The 17,836-nt window shown below is 49.4% G+C and overlaps 1 protein-coding gene across 41 annotated transcripts in view; it reads right to left on the bottom strand.

The window, feature by feature from the left end:
* MICAL3 (microtubule associated monooxygenase, calponin and LIM domain containing 3) overlaps positions 1 to 17,836 on the bottom strand; it is a 144,454-nt gene that overhangs the window by 80,564 nt on the left and 46,054 nt on the right. For all 41 annotated transcript variants that reach the window (XR_012504094.1, XR_012504093.1, XR_012504092.1 and 38 more), the window contains exon 2: positions 1,057 to 1,390. Coding sequence is in view for 37 of the 41 variants with exons in the window: in XM_074357899.1 (XP_074214000.1) it covers positions 1,057 to 1,320 (264 nt within the window). In the remaining 4 variants the exon portion in view is untranslated. The remainder of the gene's footprint in view (positions 1 to 1,056; positions 1,391 to 17,836) is intronic.

The following is a 17,836-nucleotide window of genomic DNA, read 5'->3' as shown; positions in this document are numbered from 1 at the left end:
TTTATGTGCTCAAAGAGTTCCAAAATCACCATCCTTAGACTGAAAGTCCAGGGAAATGACCTTGAAGATCCACATTCCAGAGAGGTGCTCACGGAGAGACTGGATACTTCTATCCTGACTAGTTCGCATGCATGTGCAAAAGAAAGACATGCACTGTTTTCGGCTTTGAATTCCTTTTATTCTTAATAAAACTACAGAACTCACTCATAAAAGTCATGCCTTTGATTACTTGAATTCTGTGGATGAATATTACCCAAATGCAAACCCATGATGGCAGGGCAGGTGCAGGGCTGAGGAGGTCTCTAGGTACCCACACAGGGCAAATTAAGGCTCCTGAAAGGACATTAACAGTACAGTCACGAAGTCATCTGCAACCTCATTCCCCAAACTTCTCACAGGAAGTGCTCTCACACAGGAGGATAGGAGGACGCCTCCCCTGCATGGGCGACTCTTCGTCTCAGGTGTCTGCCCAGGCCTACCTGCTTCATGGAAACTCTATTTCTCTAGATTGTGAAGAAAGCAAAAGAAATACTTTGGTTTACAAAGCCCTTGCTTATCAAAATAGACCTCTGGAATATGAAAAGAGGTCTGAAGCCTACAGCAAACCCCCAAGGTGGCAAACTCTCTACACCTTACCAGATGCCGAGTGTGGACAGGGACTTTGTGAAGATGGCTTGGCAAGCACCATGCAGCCACGTTCAGACAGGATGCTGACAGGCCTGACTGCCTCTTGGCTCAGTAACCTGCATCCTCCCAACAGTGTGAGATTCAAAACAGGGCCTTGGCAAAATAAAACAGTTGCCGTACCACCCAACTCCAGGCTTGCTCTCCAGCAGTTGAAATCCTGAGTGTTGTACGTGAGCCCACGGAATGAGAACAGGGCCTGGCACACGGAGCCGCCTGATGGACAAAGGTTCACCGCGGAGCAAGCCTGACTTTCCACCCAGGCTGTGGCCTGGCTGCCTGGTTCTCACCCAGCTACCTGCACCCAATCCTAGCTTCCCCTCTCCAGTTAAGCCCTCAGGTGAGTGACCAGGCCGGAGCAGCCGAACCTACCTTGGTGTTTGTACACGCCTTCCCCTTCTTGTAGTCCTTGTGGCTGCCCCGCTTGTCCAACTTTGCCCAGAGGGCCTTGGCTCTCCAGTAGTTCAGCTTGGACTTGAGTTTGTGGTAAAAGGAGCGGTGGTCCTTAGGCTTCAGTTCCAGGTGGTCACAGAGCTCCTGGAAGGCCCGGAGGGTCCCCTTGCAGGTGGTGGCCTGTACAAACCGGTCAAAGAGGACGTGAGCGCGGTTCGTCGTCTGGGTCTTCGTCTCCTCCATGCTCCCCAAGCGCACACCGGCAAACAGGCCAGCAGGCAGCCGCTGGTCCAGCTGACACGGTTACGGTAACCTAGTAAAGAAGGAAAAAGGGGTGGTTGGCAAATCCAAATCTGTACTTACACATCTTCTAGGTGACACAAGTAACTCCCTCTCAGAGAGGAGTTCCCAAGTGGCAACATCATTCATTAAACTAGTGGAATCAAGCACGTGCCTCCTGTGCTCCAGGTGCCACCTGAGACACTGGGGGGGACAGATGCCTGGACCACACTGCTTACGGGGTCTTACAGTTCAGTGGGTGAGACAGACTCATGAACAGAAAGTTAAACATGCTCTGCTAGGTACAAGAGAGAGGCACAGGGATTCAGGAACATAAGGGAAGAGCACCTGAGGAGGGGTCGTCACTGAAGATGAACCTCTGTGAGATGACAGAGGAGTCCATCGGGAATGGGTAAGTGTCAGCCAGGCAGGGAAAAAATGTAGGACATGGGAGAGGAAGTAGAACAGGAAGGCTTGCAAAGGACTCTTACAGACGAAGGAGGCAAGAATGATGTCCAATGGGTAAACGCTGATAGCAGGCCAATGGATTACAAGCAGAAGCAAACATTTGTGAGGGTGGGGTGGCAAGCTCCTCTCTGAACCTGTCACGTTGGAGCTGCCTTAGTCAAGGCGCTCACTAGGCAGTCGGACGTGTCTGAGGCTCAGGGGATCACAACACACAGTGACCTATGAAAGCTGCTAAGATCACCCAAGGCAAGTCCATGGGAGGAAAAGGGCCTTGCGCTCTGGGTGAGGTCTGGACTCACCAATGGAAGGGACTGGCTGCCAAAGACGAGCTCTCTGAAAAGATAATGAGGCACAGGACAGTGTCAGAGGCCGAGACAGACTCCAGGTCAGCAGGACTGTCCTGCCTCGTGGCAGCGGGCGGCAAGATTTTACATCCCTTCCATTTTTACAGCAGTAACGATGCTGCCCACTCACCAAAAAGCTCTGAGACAGAAGGCGGAAGGTAGTCTGTTTCCTAGCCTGGCCCCAATGCCTATCCAATCACTGCAAGCGTTGCTTTCCACCCTTCAGTTCCCCCTAAATCAAAGTTTGTTCCAGGTAGCAGTAAGCAGCAAGAGAAACAGTTTAAAGTTCCTAAAAAGAGCTCATTCTTTTCCTCACAAGCCAATACTTATCTTACAATGGCAGACAGTCAAAAGATGGCTCATAAGCAGCACGAAAGACCAGATGTGTTTATCCAGAGACAGTCGAAAGGGGGACATGTAACCCAAGGACAAGAAACAAAGGTCCCAGCGTGTGTGCCCCGTCGGGGGCCCTCTGGCCTCCTCTGCAGGGATTCCAACCACTTTACTCGCTCTGCCCTTCGGCCAGCATGGTGTTTATGATTTGGACCCCACAGACCCTGCTGTGTTCATCGACGACTTTAACTCAACCCCCCGAGTTACAGCATTTGGAAGCTATGAACGCACCTGCTCTGGTCTCTCTGCCTCTTGTCAAGAATGAAGCTGATTCTTCTTTGTTCCTAAGCAGCAGCAGCCACCTTCCACCCCCCTGCCCAGGACTCAGAGCACCATGTTCCCACTGAAACCCACAAGCATTTGTGAAGGCCTTTCCCCTGCCATACACCATGATCACCCTTCCCCAAGAGTCTCGGCATTTACTTTCAAAGAAGAGTTCTGATGTGCAGGCTGACACTCCCTTGGTTGGCCATAGCCCACTCTGCTTGAAATGAATATTTACTTCCAAAGAGCTGAGCATTTCCAAATCAAACCCCACCACAGACCTTTGTTAATAACTGGCCCCAGTCCCTCTGCTGATGTAAAACACTTTCAAATTAACAGGTTTCAGCCACTCCCAGACAGCAGCAGAGTGTCTGCTTCCAGGCGCAGGCAAGTATTAAGTGCCCAGTCTAAGGGATTTTGACCTGCAGATCACTAATGACAACAGATAAGCAGAGGCAGGCTGGTTCCTGGACCGATGTACCCGAGGAAAGACTACACCAGGTCAAGTCCCCTGGGCTGCCTCTGCAGGCCAAGTGCCCGCAGCAGGGTGTGCTCTGCAGCTCTGCTGGTTAACACTGCCTCCTGTAGCCAGGGCTCCACTCTGAGAGCAGCCAGGGAGAACTGCAGAAGGGCCACTGCTGCTGGCGCTCTCATTCCTGCAGGTCAAAGCCAGGTCGTGCTCCTCCTGGTCGCCCCCCGGACCACCCCCATGTGCTGTACGTCCTAGTAGCCTGGGAAAAATCTACACTCATAATCACAGAAAGCTGCAGGCCAGGATATCCTAGGGGCTGAAAAGGTATTGAAGGAGGGGCCAAGGGTAGTGAGGGGCCTGGGAGGGAAGAGGGGGAGGTGCTGCTGGGCCTCCGGGCTTTGGTGCCATCTCTGCCAGCTGATGGCAGCCACGGAGCCGTCCCACAGCAGCTGACTGCTGACTCAGAAGCACACTCCTTGGCTGTGAAGGAAAGTGCTGGAGAGACAGCCCACGCAGTGCATGGAAGAACACAGTTTACGTTTCTATTTATAAGAGTAAAAGGTTGTCACTGACTCATGGCCGGTCTGAGAACACTCAATCTCCAGCTCTTAGAATAGACAGGTGGGTGGGGGAGATTTCTCCTTAAAAATAGAAAACGGAAGGAGAATCAAAACAACAAAATAAGAATTACACTTCAAGGTTAAGAAATCAGAGTCAAGCGTGGTTAATTTTCTCCTCAGCCCACTCGGTTGGAGGTGTGACTTGTCTAAGCAGCTCTCAGAAGTGGGGCCTGCGGGAAGGCATGGTTTAGAACGTCGTCAGGAGGAAACTCAGATGACAAGTTCACTTCAGATTATAGAGATTCCTTCATGTTTTGCAGAAACAAGGACCAAAGTGTCCAAACGCCTTGAGTTCCTGGTCAGTCTTTCTGCAAAAGGGCCGCTTCAGCCACCATCATTTGTGGAGAGACTGAGTCCCTTGCCTGGGGTAGCAGATGGAACCAGACTACCTGGGAATAAAACTCTTTGTCACCTGTAGCTGCTCCCCGCTCCTGTGATCCCTCACGGCCCTGAGATGAGGTTCTCTGGGTCCCCAGGAAGTGAGTTCCAAGTACAAGGACAGTGGTCTTTCTTGTGCATTGTTTCTGCCTCCATCCCATCCTCACTTCTTCTCTGACTTCCCATTCCATTCAGCTACAGATGGACACTCAGCACCCTGCCGAGCAAACAGGAAACCGGTGTGCAATCCTCATCCTGGGGGCCTGCACTTCTGTCCCATTCACCATTCCTTATCTGCACCTGCAAGTCTGCAAGGACGTTATTTCAATGGCTCTCTCCTTCACCAGCTGAGAGCTTCCTTAGGGCAGGGACCAGGTCTCTGCAGCTACAGCCTGACTGGTAGTAGAAACATACCAGTTTCTGTGGAGTTGACACAGGGAAAGAATTTCTCACAGGAGTCCATCTGGGGGTCCAGTAGGTCCACACTGGAAGGACAAGTCCTGGGGGAGAGCGTTAGCCATGCCCTGCATGGCTGGAGGAGCTGGAGAACAGGGCAGATGTTACAGAGGAGTGCCACCAAAAAGTGGTATCTAAGAATGTGGTCAGAGTGGGCAGGGAAAAATACTCCACGAAGAGCAACTAACAAGAATGTAGCACTTTTCTTACGGAGTCTCACACCGCCTCACTTTGGCGGAATGGCCCTCCCTAGAGGGGTCTGAGAAGAGCCTGGACCATGACCTCTGGGTTCTCTTCAAGTCTCCAGTTCTGAAAGACATTAACCTTCAGTGTTGTATCTTCTCAAACTGTTTATTTTACTTTCTTTTACACAATTGACAAATGAAGTGAGTCAGACATGGGCTGACCCTGCCTTGTGGTTGTCACCCCAAACAAACACGAAGAAGTTCAAGTCAGACCAAACACCCAGTAAACATAATGGCTAATGCCAATGCAAATGACACCACCAGCCCAGAAAATCAAGGAGTCAAAAAGAACCATGCCCTGCCCCAGTGTCTCAGAAAAAGTGTTCTCAACTGTAAACTGAAAGTAATGCCCAATTAACCACAAGGTTTTGCAGAACTGAGGTAATGAATGCAAAACGTTTAGCAGTGCCAGGTGCACAGCAAAACCCAGTAAGTGGTATTATTATTATCATCATCATCATCTAGTAGTTTCTAATCCCAGTAACAAAAAGTTATACTCAGCTAAATAAATGGCTACCTATATAACAGCATGAGAGAGCTCAGATATTTTGTTTTTTGAAAGGAAGAAAAATGCCTGGAAAACTTCCTTGTTGCACTCTCACTCTTCACTCTCTCTATTCCATCTGTTCCAGGTGTGACAACAGCCTTGGGCGGGAGGGGCTGAAGGAATAAGATCTGCGTCAGCAAGTTCCTGCCAAACTCAGATGTTAAAACAAGAAAGACTCAAGGACTGTCAGTAACAGTGAAAACAGCTATCACACCGACTAATCACCAGCGGTCGGACCCACGCCTCATCTCAATCCTCACCACAAACTACTACCTACATTTTGCAGATGGGAATCTTCTGCTTAAAGAAGCTGAAAGGTCACACAGCAAGAAGCACTGCAGCAGGCAGTGTACCCGGAGCCCAGAGCCTGAGCCCCTGCGAAGAAAGAACCGCCTGAGAAGTGAGCACTCTTTAGAATGATGCCCCAAAACCTGCCAGGAAGAGAACTTCAGGTGCACTTCACAAGGACACACAATGCAAGATCCTTCTCCTCTCAGTCAAGCGCTGCATCTGCTCCTTTGAAGTGGGCCCTTATCCCAAACATGAGCATGGGCGGCGGCGGCCCGGTAAGTCTGGGACCGGCTGCTGAAAGGCTGAGCTGCACCAGCCGCGTTCCTCAGCGGGCTCCATACACCTGACACCTGACACACCCCCGAGGAGGTGACCACAGAGCATTTCTGAGTCACCAGTGATATTGCACTCGTTGTGGGAACTCAGGGCAGGACAGGAAGTGAGCCTTAGCCCACCATCCGCCAGGAGTACAGAGCTGGGTTACAGAGACCAAAGGACCAGCACCTCCCCGCCCACCAAGTTGACAGCTCTGCTAGGGTGCCGCGGCGAGGGTGGGAGAGGGCCTCTGGCTGGAGAGAAGGGATCACTGAGGCGACGGGAAAGCACAACCAAAAGCTGGTCTTCTTCACAAGGACAGGTCCCAATCCTCTCTGCTCGGCACCATGTACCTGGCTCCAGGCACACAGCAGGTATTCAACAAGGGTCTGCTGATTAAAGATGCCTGCACTTGTGCAGACTCAGACAGGGGTCTGGCTGGCAGCTCTGCAGGGTGACCTTGCGGGCCACTGCAGCACAGGGGCTCCAAGAACACTGAAACTGCCTGCAGCAGGCCAAAGGGATACAAATACCCCCAGAAAAATGGCTGCAGAGCTGCAGGGAAACCCCTCGGTCACCTCCTAGCCTGGGGTAGAACCTGCAGCAGAAGCTTTGTAATGTTTGCCCAAACACACAGACCACTGGCGAGAGATTAACGTGGCACAGAATCCGGGGTTCCTCGCTTGTCCAGTCTGCCTACTACCAACTGCCAAGAGTCACAAAACACACAACAGTCAAGGCTGGGCGGGATCCGAAGGGTTATCTAGTCCGACCAGCACCCCACGTGTGCATCTTTAATTACCGTCCGAAACACAAACAGCTCCAAGGACAGGTAACTTGCTACCTTAGGAAGCAGTCTTCGAAATCTCTGAGCAGCTTTAAGTGTCAGTTTCCCAAGGACTCAATTTCCAAGCAGAAGACCAAAGTCATTCTGCTCAGTTTTCACTCCATGTCCACAACACAGCTGTTGGAGGCACCCAGAACAAAACCAGCTCCTCTACATGCCAGCCTTCCAAATATTTGCTCTGTGTGTCCTCCTTAGCTCCTTCCACCAGTTCTCTTCTGGCAGAGTTTTCAACTTCTTCACCTTCCCAGCGTTCTTCCATAAGCTCCTACCATTAATATCAACACCCATCTCACCCGCCTTCCCTCCCACGTGCCCACCTGAAGCAGCCCTCTGCCTGGGTACCAATCCCACCTCCCTCTCTTACTCAACCACACACATGGCCTCCTGCATTGGTCCTTTCCTCCGGCATCAACCCCTCCCCCCAAACTTGAGTATCCCCATTGACATAAAAACTCTCATCTTGAAAAACCCGCCTTGCCCCTATCCCCTCTGACTAGTTTACTCCACTCCCCAAAAGAACTGTCTGTGCTTGTGTCCGGCCTTCCTCTTCTCCCACTGGCTCTGGAACCTACAGCGATCAGGCTTCATCCCCACGACTTCACGGAAACACCTCATCAAGGACGTGCATGATTTCCACACCGTCTAACCCAACGGCAGTCCTCAGTCCTAGCCTCCTCCACCATCCACAGCCCAAGTCAGGCCCACCCCGCTCTTCCTGGCCCCAAGAACACAGCCCCCCCCCCCCCAATGCCTTCCAAGCTGCTTTCCTGTGTCCCTGCTGGTCCCTCACAGACCTCCCACTCTCCACAGGCTGAACTGCCCATGGGATCACATGGTGTCTGGGGCTCTTCTCAATCTACATCCACTCCCTAAACATCGGTGGAATTCAAACCTTTAAAATCACACACATAGTTCTCTATGTTTATATAAATGTAATGTTAAAAAATCTGCACAGGACAAAATTTACCTCTACTACTGACATAATCTGATGTTTTCTATTCTATCTCATTTTTTTTAAAACTTGCTGCTCCCCACTGTATTGATTTCATGATCCATTAATGAGATACAACCAACTTGGAAAAAGTCTGCCCTGATCTCCTCCAGGCCCATGGGCTGAAGTACCATTTTATAGTAGGGAGAGTTGATTGTACACAAATAACTTATTTTCTCTCTCCTGAACCTGTGTGGCCAGTTGGTTTTCTGATATTTTTATGTGGACATCTCACAAGCATCTCAAACTCAACCTGCACAAACACGTGCTTCCCATTCCCACCCACAGTCTGCTGCTTCCCTAAGCTCTCCATCTTCGCAGATGGCACCACCACTCTCCCAGCTGCTCCATCTAAAACCCTCAGCATTACCCTAATCCCTACCACATCCCAGAGTCAACTCTTCAGTGACTTCTGTCTGTCTGTCTGTCTTCACAGCACAGCCCAGATCCAAGTGCCCTCCCCATCTCACCCAGGTCACCATCACCCTCACGCAGATTACTGCGATAGTGCTCCCATGTCCACTGCCCAAATCCCACCTGACCCCAAATATTTTCCAACAGCAGCCTGAGCACTCACTCAATGTTAGTCAAACCACGTCATGTCTTCCATCTCAGAGCTAAATCCAAAGTCCTTACAGTGGCCTAAGAGGCCTGGGTGACCCGCCGCACCCTTGTCCCTGTGCTCATGTCCTCCCACCCTCCCTGCTGCTCCTCAGGCTCCAGCCACACTGGCCTCCCTCCTGGTCATCAAGTGCCCCCAGCAGCGGCCACCCGGGGTCTCTGCCCTTCTGAGTCTCTCTGCTGACACTCCCCACCAGGTGGCCATATGGCTCCTTCCACCCTTTCTTCAGGTCTTTGCTCAAATGCCTCCTTACTAGAGAACCCGCTCCCTGACCACCCACATGAACACTACCCACCTGCTGTTTCTCTTTATGCCCCTCACCTTGCTTTACTTTTCCCCTGTCATTTGTTACCACCTGACACAGTATATACGGCTCACCTGTTTACTGTTCCTCTGCTCCAGTAGAACACAAGCCCCAACTGCAAAGAGCTCGCCTGGAATGTGCCCGTAGTTGTTGACACACGCTGGACAGAATGACTCCAAAGTCGTCATTATTAATGTGTTTCTTCCAAAGGGTTCCCCCTACTCTATATTTATGTGCTTTGTTTTCAAGACCCATTGGGACCTTTTAATTATCTTCACTGAATCTCATCTTGTGGGGTTCAGCCAAAGCCATGGCTCTACAGCTCCTATCTTAACATAAAGGAAAACATTTTTACAATGGCTGACAGGGCCCTGTAATAGTGGTTCACAAAATTTTGGTCTTAGGACTCCTTTATACTTTTAAAAATACCAAGCACCCAAAGAGCTATCAATGTTACTACATTTGAAGTTAAAACTGAGAAAAATTTCAATATTCATTAAATCATTTTAAAACAACAATCCATTACATAATAACATAGTTAAACTTTCTTCCATAAACTATTTTCCAATATAAAAATTCAGTGATCAGAGGTATAATTTTTACATTGTTGCAAACTCCTCAAAGTCTGGCTTAAGACAGCTAGATCCTCAGACTGCTTTCTGCATGTCACCTGCAGCAGTATCTCACATCCCGTGGCCTCTAGAAACTCCACTGCACACTCGTGAGAGTGTAGACTCGTGAGCACACAAGAGTGGAAAAGACAAGTATCTCCATCGTAAGTATTACTGTGAAAGTTGCTTTAACCTCACAGACCCCCTGAAAAGGTCTCAGAAGCCCCTCCAAGATCTGCACCCAATGCCCACCTGACCTCTTTCACCTCCGCCTCCTGCCACCCCCTCGGCCTCACCAGCCTCCTTGCCGTCCCTTATACACGCCAGACCCACTCTCACCTCCGCCCTGGCACCTGCGGCTCCACTTGTCTGAAATACTCTCCCCTACCTCCATTCATGCATTCAAGAAGTACTACTGAGCATCAATTAAGTGATGAGCACTTTTCCAGGTTATGAACAGAGGAGAAAACCTCCCCTGCCTCCCAGGCACCAGCCCCCCTGACAGAGTCGACAGGTGTGTTGACGCATGCTCCCACCTGCCACGGCTGTTCATCCAAGTGTCACCTTCTCAGCATGGCCTTCCCTGACCACCCATTTAAAACTGATTCCCACTCAGCTTACCCTCGTGCTCCATTCTCCCCTGAAGGACTTACCACAACTGGATGTACTACACACGCTATTTACCTGTTTGTCTTCCTCTCTAGAATGTGAAATCTGTGAGGGTCAGGGCTTTGCCACTGTGCTCACTGCTGTAGCATCACACCCAGAACAGGTGCACTGTGACGATCTCCCCCTCCCTCGCAGCCTGGCTTCTGCCTCCAGCACTCCACTGAGGTCGATGATGGCTTTCTCACTGTGAAAGGTTCAGACACTTCAGTCCTCACCTTGCTTGTCCCTTTGGAGCTATTCCTGGAAACTCTCCTCTCCTAGGCTCTGCCTCCTGCTTTTCAGCTCTGAGGGTCTCAGCTTAGTCCCCTCAAATGGTTACAGCTGCTTCATCTGCAACCCCTCTTTCATAAAACTGGGTGATCCCTAAACTTGTATCTTTCCTGACCTTGCTCCTGAGATCCAATGCTATTAAACATCTTTACCCAGACATCCCACAGGTACCTCAAACCAAGGAGCGCACAACGGAGTACTTCTGCTCTCTTCCCCAGGTCACCCCCTCAGGTGGTCAAATGTCACCACCACTCACCCATCAATTAGAAACTGGGGGTCACTTCAGATCCTGCTGTGTTCACTCCTCAACCCAACCAAAAGCAAAGACCTGTTGGTTGTGACTCTCTAGGACCTCTGCTTCATAAAGTCCACTTCCTTGCCGTTATCTCGGCGGAAGCACCACTCAGTGGAAACAGCCTCTTCATCCTAGCCCCCTTCTATCCATCCTCCACATGAGTGCTGGAGTGTTCTTTTTAAAGAGCAAATGTAATCCCTCGCCTCAAATGTGATCCGCTACACCCCTCCACTGTTTTTAGGAAATAATCCAAACCCTTGGCAACACTCAAAATGCCCAAAAAGATCTAGTACCAGCCTTACTTCCTGCACTTCCAAACACAAGCCATTTTCTGCAGTCACACTTGCAGTCTCTGCGACACACACACTCTGGTGAGCCTCAAGTGTGGTCACACTGTTCCCCTTGGCCCAACATGTCCTTCTTCCGTCCTGCATCCCAGACCCCAGGCCTCTGCGCTCCTTCTTACCCTGGCACACTCTCCTCCCTTTCAACACCTGCCACTTGCTCCGGAATGCTGTCCCTGTCTGTCTACCCATTAGTTCGCATGGCACTAGTTAGCAGGGTGTTCACTTTTGCACTTGCACTCAGTACACGTGACAGTGGAAAGAAGGAGAGAAGAATGAGAGGCTCACAGCACAGAAACATAGAAAGGAGAAAAGAATGTGTGATGAACAGTTTATTATTAACCAGCTCCTGGTTTAGGCGGTGAGAGAAGGAGAAGGACAAGGACAGGGCCAGAGCTGAGCTCCCTGAGGCCTCTCTGGATAGTTTCTGATGGAGAAAAGGACCACTGTCTTCAATTCATGTTCTGGGATAATATTTATCTCTTTCAGACTCCTAAGTCACTGATACTATGATTTCAAAGCTCCCAAGGGTGAGCCAGTTTAAAGGAAAAGATCCACCAGATGCCCACAGGGTTCCTGGAGATGGAAACACGGAAGGAAGGAGGAGATAAAGTAAGTACAAGTAGGCTTCTTCTGAGAAGGTGGGCTGTAAACAGGGGTGGTAAGACACAGCTGTCTCAGGAGGCTGGCAGCTAACAAAGGAAAAAGATCTTACCTGTCAAGGCAGATGAGCCCCTCAACCTCCATCCCACACACCAAACAAAATGACCAGGTCTGCTTGGCTCCAGGCCACAGAAGAGGGGGCTAGCTGGCTCCAAGACCACAATTCTTTTTCCAACTATTTTCTTGGAGAAACTTAGATGCAAACCAAGAAGGCTGATCTTAAACCAGCTCCACAGAACATACTTCCCCTTTCAAATTTCCCTTATGGGATTTAGGCACAACCTCCCCAATGAGGCAGACATTTTCTCTGGATCAAAGTCCTCAAGGCCAGCCCTCCCGCTCTGCTCTGACTCCTGCTGAGCTCTGACTCCGTCTGGTCACTCCCGCAGCTACGGCCCTAATCCTTCATGTGGGAAAGAGTCCATCTGGGTAGAAATAAAACAAAGAAAGGGAATAACAGCAAGCTTTGTTTCCTTAAGCTTAAGGAATACTGCAAATTCCCCAAGCTATACCCTGGTAGGCTCTTTAAAGGGTACAGCCCACAACTTCTCCCTACTTCGCCACCCTGCCCTGGGGGTGATCCCCACCCTCTCGGGGCGGGGGGGGGGGGGGGGGGCGCAGCGCTGAAGTACAGCCGAAACTTCAGTTTCTTTTCTCTCAAAGACCAATTGCCAACAACCAACTGCCATGAGATCTTTGGGCTCCAAAATTCCAACTATTCTGGGCTCAAAGCCAGCAACCTACCAAAGTTTTTCTACAGAAGACTAATTAGTCTTTACTCAGTTCATGGCCAATTAGGCAGTAAAGCCCCCACAAGGCCTAAAGGCTCTGTCTCACGTCCACCTGTGTCCTAAAACAGTAACACCCAATGGCCGAGAGGTGCAGGGCCACGCTCAGGTAGCACGTTGCTCCCCGCCCACGTGCTCCAGGTGCAGGCCCACTGCCACTTGAGCTGCTGGCTCTGCTGCACAGAAGGCACACGCTGTGGCTTGCTCAACAGCCTGAGAGAACCTTTGTGCTCCCCAGGAGATAATATTACTTGACCCTCCCATCCACTGTGGCTCAGGCAGATCTAACTCCAGGGAAGCCATCCTCATGAGAAAAGCAGCCAAAGGATGCCCTCTGCCCTCTCGTGAACTGGAGGACTTCTGTAGCCATGACTCAGGACCACTCAACACCAAGCATGACCAAGTGAGCTGGGTGTATCTCACCCTCTCAGGGTCCCCTTTCCGAAACAGACTGAGTATATCACCTTTAGAAATATCACCCAGTTTGGGACAGGGAAAAGTGAATGTATTCTTAACTTAAATACACAGACCTTAGACATAAAGACTTTGTTAAAGGGCCTTAACTAAGCAACCTTCTCTTTCAGAAGACATTGTAACCAGAAGCTCCCAGATTATCTCAAATCATAGTGTAAGCACAGTGGGAACTCAATAAATATCATGATAGGGTGACGTCAAAATGCCTACCTCCTATGGGCAATTTAACCCACCTGCTCATATTAAAGTCTCAATCCCTGTTAGCAGCAAGTTTGTTTTTTAACAAGCTAGTACGTGACAAGCGTTGACATACAACAGTGACAGTGGACACGTTCTTTGCCATTATGCGGCATACGGCTCCTGAGAGGAGGTTAACAATAATCAAACTTGTTTTCTATCACTGCAATTCAGTTATTCTGGGAAGAAAGCAGAAGAGGATAAGGAGGCAGGAGGATGTACAGACCGCTGGAAACTTTACTTAACCTCCCCGCCCTGAACCTTCTAATGCAACTTTTGAGAGTGGCCACACTGTAAGATTTTAGTTTCACCCAAATCCCTACTCACCCTGTGACCTGAATTTTAACAGAGCAATAAAACAGCCAAACAGCAAGGGGGAGAAAAGAGTCATGGGATCCAAATAAAGGACAAACAGGGTAACTGGCCTCTGGGCCCTAGAGAACCTGAGGGCCTCACCCTCTAGCCTTGCACCAGAGCCAGGTGGGCTTGGCTTATTCCTGGTCAATATTCCAACCAGGTCAGGTGCTGGACGCCCCGGCAGAGGGAGTGTGGAGGAGCCAGGTGAGAGCCACAAGCTGTGCCAAGCCCCTGATAGCAGGACCTCGGGGCCTGGCGGAGAAGCGCATGGGCCTGGAACAGGGATCCTGACGGCCCCACAGAAGCAGCGGCCAGACGGGAGACTTGGTACAACATTGAGGGCTGGAGGGGTGTTTTTCCAAACCACTATGTTAAGGTATAACTTACATACCATGATTCATCTGTTTTAAGTGTACAATTCAATAACTTTTAGTAAATTTACTAAGCTATGCAACCGACCAAGGCTACAATACAGTTTTAGAACGCTTCTATCCATCTAGAGGGGGCTTTTAATAACTCCCCAATCTGAAGATGGTTTTGGTTTAGTCAGGTTTTAGAGGCTGATGAACAGCAAGTAGAACCCACCGCTGCTGCTGTCAGTTCAGGAATGTGAAGGAACTCAGAGCAAGTTATGGCAGTCTTGTCTCCACATGAATAGCTGGGCCTGGCTAGGGGACCTGGAAAAGTGTACAATTTTCTTAAAAAGTAACTAACGCTGAAAATAGTGATTCCCAAACTAAAAGGAAGAACCCCTTAATCTGTTTACATTTCCTGTTCCTCCCCACAACATCTCAGCAGTGCTAGAGTACAACTCTCTTCACCGGGACAGACTTTGAGTCCTAGAGCCAAGGACTCAGAAACATTTCAGCTAAATCTTGAAAGAGGCATTGTCCCTTTGTCCTGACAGCTGTTCTGCTTTCAAAAGCACAGTGTAAAGAAATGGGTCATGAATCCCAAATCTAATAATTTTCCAAGTCCCTGATCAAACAAAAGAAATCAAATTTACGAAAAAACTGCTCCACCAGAATGTGTCAGGGAACCTTCAAGTCACGTTAAGCAGAAAAGAAGTCTTCATCTTCTCTTCCCAACTTGTCCCCTTGACTGAATTGCAGCCCTAATAAAACTGCCACCCACCCAAGCCAGAATTCCACATGTCGGCCTCCACATGTGCCTTACTTCCCACGTTCTTCTCATTGCCCCAGAACCAGGAGGTCAGGGACCATCCTGTGCTAAGTACTGCAGCGAACGCAGAACAGCACAGGACACACTGCCAGCTGTTCTCCCCAAATTTCTCTCCCACACATCCCCTCCTTTCCAGCCTCATTGCCTGGAACTTCATTATCTCTGACGGAGCTCTTGCAACAGTCAAGATCTACATTTAGGAGATCCTGCCTCAATCACCATTCTCCATCTCCAGACCTTTTCCATCACATATTAAGTAGTAATTCCCCATGTCCCCCTTTCCTCCACCCACTGTTTATCTCTATTCCACTTTCTGTCTCTATGATTTGCCCATTCTAGGTAACTTACACAAGTGAAATCGTACATTTGTTCTTTTGTGTCTGGCTTCTCTCACTCAGCACAATGTTTTCAATGTTTACTGATGTTGTAACATGTACCAGAACTTCATTGCTTCTCATGGCTGAAAAATATCCCACCGTGTGTACATGTTCACCCATCAATGGACACTGGGTTGTTTCCACCTTTTGGTTCTTGTCAATGATGCTGCCATGAACACGGGTGTACAAGTTTGTAGACCCTGTCTCAAGTCTGAAATCCAACTAATATGCTGCATTTCTTCCAAAGTGATCTTTCTAAACATCTAATGCCACTCCTCTCTCTGTTTGCACATTTTGAAAGACACCATTTCGTTGACAGGCCAAATTCACCTCCATCCTCATCACCTTCTGACTGCCGGCACACGCTCACGTCCACTTGCGGTTGCAGGATGCCGCCTCGCGCTTCCCTGCGTGTCTTGTTCTCACTGTCCACAACCTGCTTCCCTGCCGATGTGCGCACTCAACCTCCCTCAGTCTCCTCTCCCTCAAACAACGTAGACCATGGCTGTGAACCTGCTCATCCATCCATCGGGCTTCGTTTCACATCTCCTCTCTTGTGCTTCCTTCTCTAGGAACAGACTTTTCCACTGTCCCCCAAGCACCACCCCGGGGCTCTGCCCCTAGAGGGCAGCGAGTTTCTTGGGGTCAGGCTTCTATCCCCAGCCCTCAGCAGTGTCAGATTCACAACAAGCATTCGTATCTATGGAATGAATTTTGGCTTATGAGTATATACTTTCAGTGTTCAAGACAAACTGTTTTTAAAAAGCAGTAGAAATACTGGGGGTCTAACATTTTATTTTTAAAGCCACATGTAAGTTGAGTTGCTAACTTCCACTCCAACAATGTATTAATTCCTCAAGAAAAGTGTAATAAATAACCACATTTTTTTTCAAAGGCTTTCCTCTTCAAACATGCCTGAATCCCCATCTGTTCCCTGTTTAAGAAGGAACACATCTCCTTAAAACCAAAGAGCTACCTGTAACCAACAGAAGTCTTACACCCAGAATACGTAAAGGATTTATACAAAACAATAAGAAATAAAGACACCCATAGAAAAATGAGCAAAAGATCTGACCAGATAATTTCACAAAATCAGACATTCAAATTGCCTAAATCAGGTGCCAAATATCATTAGTCATCAATAAAATATCAATCAGAACACAATGAGATACCATTACACGCCCATTAGAACGGCTAAAATTAAAGACTGACAACACTGGAAGGACACAGAACAACTGGAGCTACTGGACACTCGGGGCATAAACTGCACAACCGCTCTGGAAAACTGTTCAGCAGTAGTTTTGAAGTTGAACATACATCAACCATAAAACTCAGAAATCCTACTCTTGGGGACATATCCAAAAGAAATGAATGTCTACACTGACCAAAGACAAGTACAAAAATGTTTACAGCAATATACACGTTATATAACATTGTGGTTCACTTTACTCCCAAACTGGAAACAACCCAAATAACCAAAAATAGCACAATGAGAGTAAGCTGCAGCAGTGGAACTGTACACAGAGGTGGGAAGGGATGAATAACTGCAACCTGCAGCAACCCTGGTGAAGAGCACGGATAAGGCGCGCTGACACACACGCGAACATGTGGCCTGGCCCACTTGTGTACAGATCAAGAACAAACACAATTCACATCTCAGGTGTGGAAGAGGTCCGTCAAGAGCAATGCTTGGGGGTTGTGGGTGGTGTTATTGTCTGGCAAGGGGCAGGAGAGAGCCTCTGGGGTCATGATCTGGATGCTGGCTACACGGTGTGCCCGGCAGGGCTGTGTCAGCTTGGCTAAGCTGGGAACTATGCTTCCCAGAATCCCCGATGGCCAAAACCAGCACTCACATGAGGTTTGGAAGATGGACTTGAAGCAGCGGCCATTTCTCTCTGAAGGCCTCAGCTATCAGATGTGGTGACAGACAGAGAAAGAGGTGCCTGCGGTCCCAGCCTGTTCGCACTCCTCTACCCTCTGTCCAGCATCCCTTCTCACTGTGACCCTGCTGACCCACAATAGCCTGCGCCTGCCGCCAGACACGTGATGGGCCCAACTGGACAGCAGCTCTCCAGGAGCTCCCCTCTGGTGGCCCCACTGTGGCAATGGACATGCCTAGCTTCTCAGTTTTCCACCCTCACCCATGCTTCAGGCAGACTGGTTAGTGACTCCTCCTGCTCGCTGACCTCCAGCCCCTGACCCCCTTCTGGACCTTCACCACCCAACACCTCCCACAATTGGGTAAGGTCTAATTTCTGTAATAAATCTCGTCCCCCAAATTTCATAGTGGCTCAACTCCCAAATGAACTCTGGTGGACATACAGATATGTATGTATACACACACAAACACACACACACATACTCAAGTTGTGTACTTGAGATTTGTGCACTTTAGGCTCACACGTTACACGACCGTCAAAGAAAAAGTAAAAAAATAAACAACAACAAAAAAAGCATCTTCTCCATGTCCTAAGAGAACAGCAATCAGGGCCACCCAGCAGCACAGGTCACGCCCCTCCCACCAAGGGGAGAGCCCCCACAGCACCACTGGGTCAGGCCCACAGACCAGCAGCTGGGAGTCCATGGGTGCACCTCTGACCAGAACAGGGGTGTGTGCTTTACAGAAAACAGCAGGACACATGCTCCCTGCCCAGCA

The sequence above is a fragment of the Camelus bactrianus genome, chromosome 34, assembly GCF_048773025.1.
Source record: "Camelus bactrianus isolate YW-2024 breed Bactrian camel chromosome 34, ASM4877302v1, whole genome shotgun sequence".
Lineage (NCBI taxonomy): Eukaryota > Metazoa > Chordata > Mammalia > Artiodactyla > Camelidae > Camelus > Camelus bactrianus.
The sequence above is the reverse complement of the archived record's forward strand: the minus strand, read 5'-3'. Positions and strand labels throughout refer to the sequence as shown.